Below are 3,203 nucleotides of genomic sequence, written 5' to 3' on the forward strand. Positions count from 1 at the left end.
GCTAGATGTTATTTTACTTTTTCAAATATAAGGGCCCTTTACACAGAACGAACATTAACTCTTTGCAGTGTCAGATATTTTTTTTCTAAGTTTGCCATTTGTTTTCATTTTTATAGAAATTTTAGAGCATGGGAGTTTCAGTTTTTTATGTGGCTTTGTTTGCTTTGATTTTAATGATTGGTGTCTATGGCATGCTTGGGAAGGCCTCTGCTATCCCAACTTTAAATAGACAGATATCCACTTAGTATTTACCATTCCCACCCCACCTCCCTTTTTTTCTTCTCCCTGCCCATATTTCAGAATTGCCATAGACAAATGGCTGGGCCCCAAAGCCACTTATCTGTGTGTGGTCCTAGCTCCAGGTTCAGACCTAAGTGTGTCCAGTACAACCTCACTGTGTCATGCTGATATCCCTGGCAGAATTCTGTGGAAGACATTCCACAGAGGGAAATGAATCCACAAGATCTTTGATTCTTAGAACTAAAATATTTTAAAATAGCATTTTGTTCCTACTCTTCAGACCTGAATTACCTGCCCTGCTTAACATAAAAAAAAAGTCAGATAGAATTCATTACCAACTTTATATAAGTTTCTGAAGCCCAATGTGGGGAGATTAATCGTTGTGCATATCTTCTCAAATGTTCATAGTTGTTGTAAAACTGGGAAGTTAATAAATTAGCCTAATAAGAAATGTCTTTACATCATACTTGAATCTCTCATTACTCCCTCCTCCTAAGGCAGTTGGAAATACTCTATTGGGAATATAACCCATTGACAAAAAAACAACCATGGTACAAAATCATAGCAGAAAACAACCAATCAGGTCACTGCATTTGCTCTTTCATTGTGAGAATCTCATGGGTTTGGGAAAAGCAGTAAGGGCTTTGAAAAAAGGGTAGCCAGGAAGTTGAATCTCATCTCTGCCACTACCTAACTGTATGACCCAGGGTGAGTCAATTTCTCAGACCTCCATTTTCTGGTATGTTGATATTAATACTCATAATACTAGTAACTAAGAGAAATTGAGCCACTACTCCATGCCAGGCATTTGAATCACTTTACATGTGTAACCCAGGGAGGCAGGTACTTTTTTCATCCCCATGTTACACCTGATAAAACCAAAGCACAAAGAGCATGTTGCCCAGAGTCATACAGTTAGAAAGTAGAGGAGCACGATGTGCAAGGTCAGGCATTTGATGGCAGAGTGGATGAGCTCAATGTTTGTGACTGTATAAGTATTCAAGAAGTATTTGCTCGGTGCATACAGAGACGAGAGTCACTAAAGGTTAGTCTTCTTCTGGCCCTTTAGTGGGACCTTCTTCCTACCTCGCACAGTTGCAAGCTCCCCATCCACGTGAGCCATGCACTGCATGGCCGTAGCCCCCACGCATATTGGCATGCTGACCCGTTGTCCTAAAACAGAAGTTGACAGGTCTATTTCAGCAACATTCCGGAGCATCCGTGGATAGAGCTTCCATCTAGAATAAAGAGAAAAAAAGTTTTAGAATTTCAAAAGCATAACTAGAGCTTTGACATTACATGTTAGTTAAAAAGAACATTTTCTTCTATTGAAGCAAATTACAGAGCTAAAGGAAAAGGGACAATTGAAATGTCTGTTAAGATGGAAAGTTAGCAATAAAATAATAACAAATTCCTCAAGCTATTGTTCCCAGTGAAGTATATTTGACATACGGTAGAATTTGGCCATTTGAGTGTAAAGTTTTGTGAGCTTTGACAAATGCATGGTCATATAACTGCAAAACAATTAAGATTTACAACAGGTTACCATTCTGAAAAATTACCCCATTTCCTTTTGTAGCGAAATCCTCCCCTTACCCATCCCTTAACAACCACCAATCCTTTTTTTTTTGTCCCTATAGTTTTACTTTGCAAGAATCTACACTAATAAAAGAGAAACATGCAAATTGGTGTCACTCCGCTACAGCCACCAGCCAATCAGACTGACTATGAAAATTAACCCAACAAAGATGGCGGTTAATTTGCATACGCAGGCACAGAGCGAAGACAGAAGGCTCAGGCCAGAGTGAAGACTGAAGACTGAAGACTGAAGACTGAAGACTGAAGAGGCTTGGCTTCTCTGCTGCGGCCGCAGTGGAGAAGCCAAGGTTCACTGTGGCTGGACCGAAGGCCTGGGTCCTAAGTGCCGGAGGAAAACCAGTGCCAGCAGCCAGGGGAAGGAAGACCTATTATGCTAATCTTCATGCAACGGGCTTCTACTCTAATCTAATAAAAGAGAAACATGCAAATTGACTGCACCTCTGCTATGCCATAAGCCACGCCCACCAGCCAATCAGAGTGACTATATGCAAATTAACCCAACCAAGATGGTGGCCGGCAGCCACGGAACTGGAGCAAGCAGGAGGCTTGTTTGCCCCAGCGATGGAGGAAGCCAAGCTTCCCTCCTGCCCTGGCTGGCTGTGGCCTCCACTCAAGGCAACAAAGTTTCAATTATAGAAGATAAATAAATCCCAGATACCTGCTTCCAGCCAGCCTCCACTAGGAGCTTGGGCGGCTGGGGGCCGTCACCAGCCTGCAAACAGCCATCAGCCCCTCACCCAGGATGGCCACACCCTCATGGGGTGAGGGTCCCCACTGGGGGGCTTGGCCAGCCTGCAAACAGCCATCAGCCCCACACCCAGGCTGGCCAGGCACCCCAGCAGGACCCCCCTCCCTGAAGGGGGGCCAGCCTGCAAACAGCCATCAGCCCCACACCCAGGCTGGCCAGGCACCCCAGCAGGACCCCTCTCCCTGAAGGGGGTGTGGCCAGACTGAAAACGGCCCTCAGCCCTTCACCCAGGCTGGCCAGGCACCCCAGCGGGACCCCCACCGTGATCCGGGACACCTTTCAGGGCAAACCAGCCAGCCCCCACCCGCGCACCATGCCTCTATCCTATATAATAAAAGGGTAATATGCAAATTGACCCTAACAGCAGAAAGACTGGGAATGACTGGTCACTATGACACACACTGACCACCAGGGGACAGATGCTCAATGCAGGGAGCTGTCCCCTGGTGTCAGTGAGCTCCCACATGGAAGGAGCTCTGCTCAGCCACAAGCCAGGCTGATGGCTGCCAGTACAGCAGTGGTGGTGGGAGCTCTCCTGCCTCTCAGCAGCACTAAGGATGTCCAACTGTAGCTTAGGGCCTGCTCCCCCGCAGGCAAGTGGGACATCCCCTGAGGG

At 46.2% G+C, this 3,203-nt stretch overlaps 1 protein-coding gene across 1 annotated transcript in view; it reads right to left on the bottom strand.

Annotated features, from left to right (window-relative positions):
• HAO1 (hydroxyacid oxidase 1) overlaps positions 1-3,203 on the bottom strand; it is a 64,472-nt gene that overhangs the window by 51,007 nt on the left and 10,262 nt on the right. Inside the window, exon 2 of the mRNA XM_006098384.2 lies at positions 1,327-1,478. Within this exon, the coding sequence (XP_006098446.1) occupies positions 1,327-1,478 (152 nt within the window). The remainder of the gene's footprint in view (positions 1-1,326; positions 1,479-3,203) is intronic.

This window comes from Myotis lucifugus, unplaced genomic scaffold, assembly GCF_000147115.1.
Source record: "Myotis lucifugus unplaced genomic scaffold, Myoluc2.0 scaffold_232, whole genome shotgun sequence".
NCBI lineage: Eukaryota > Metazoa > Chordata > Mammalia > Chiroptera > Vespertilionidae > Myotis > Myotis lucifugus.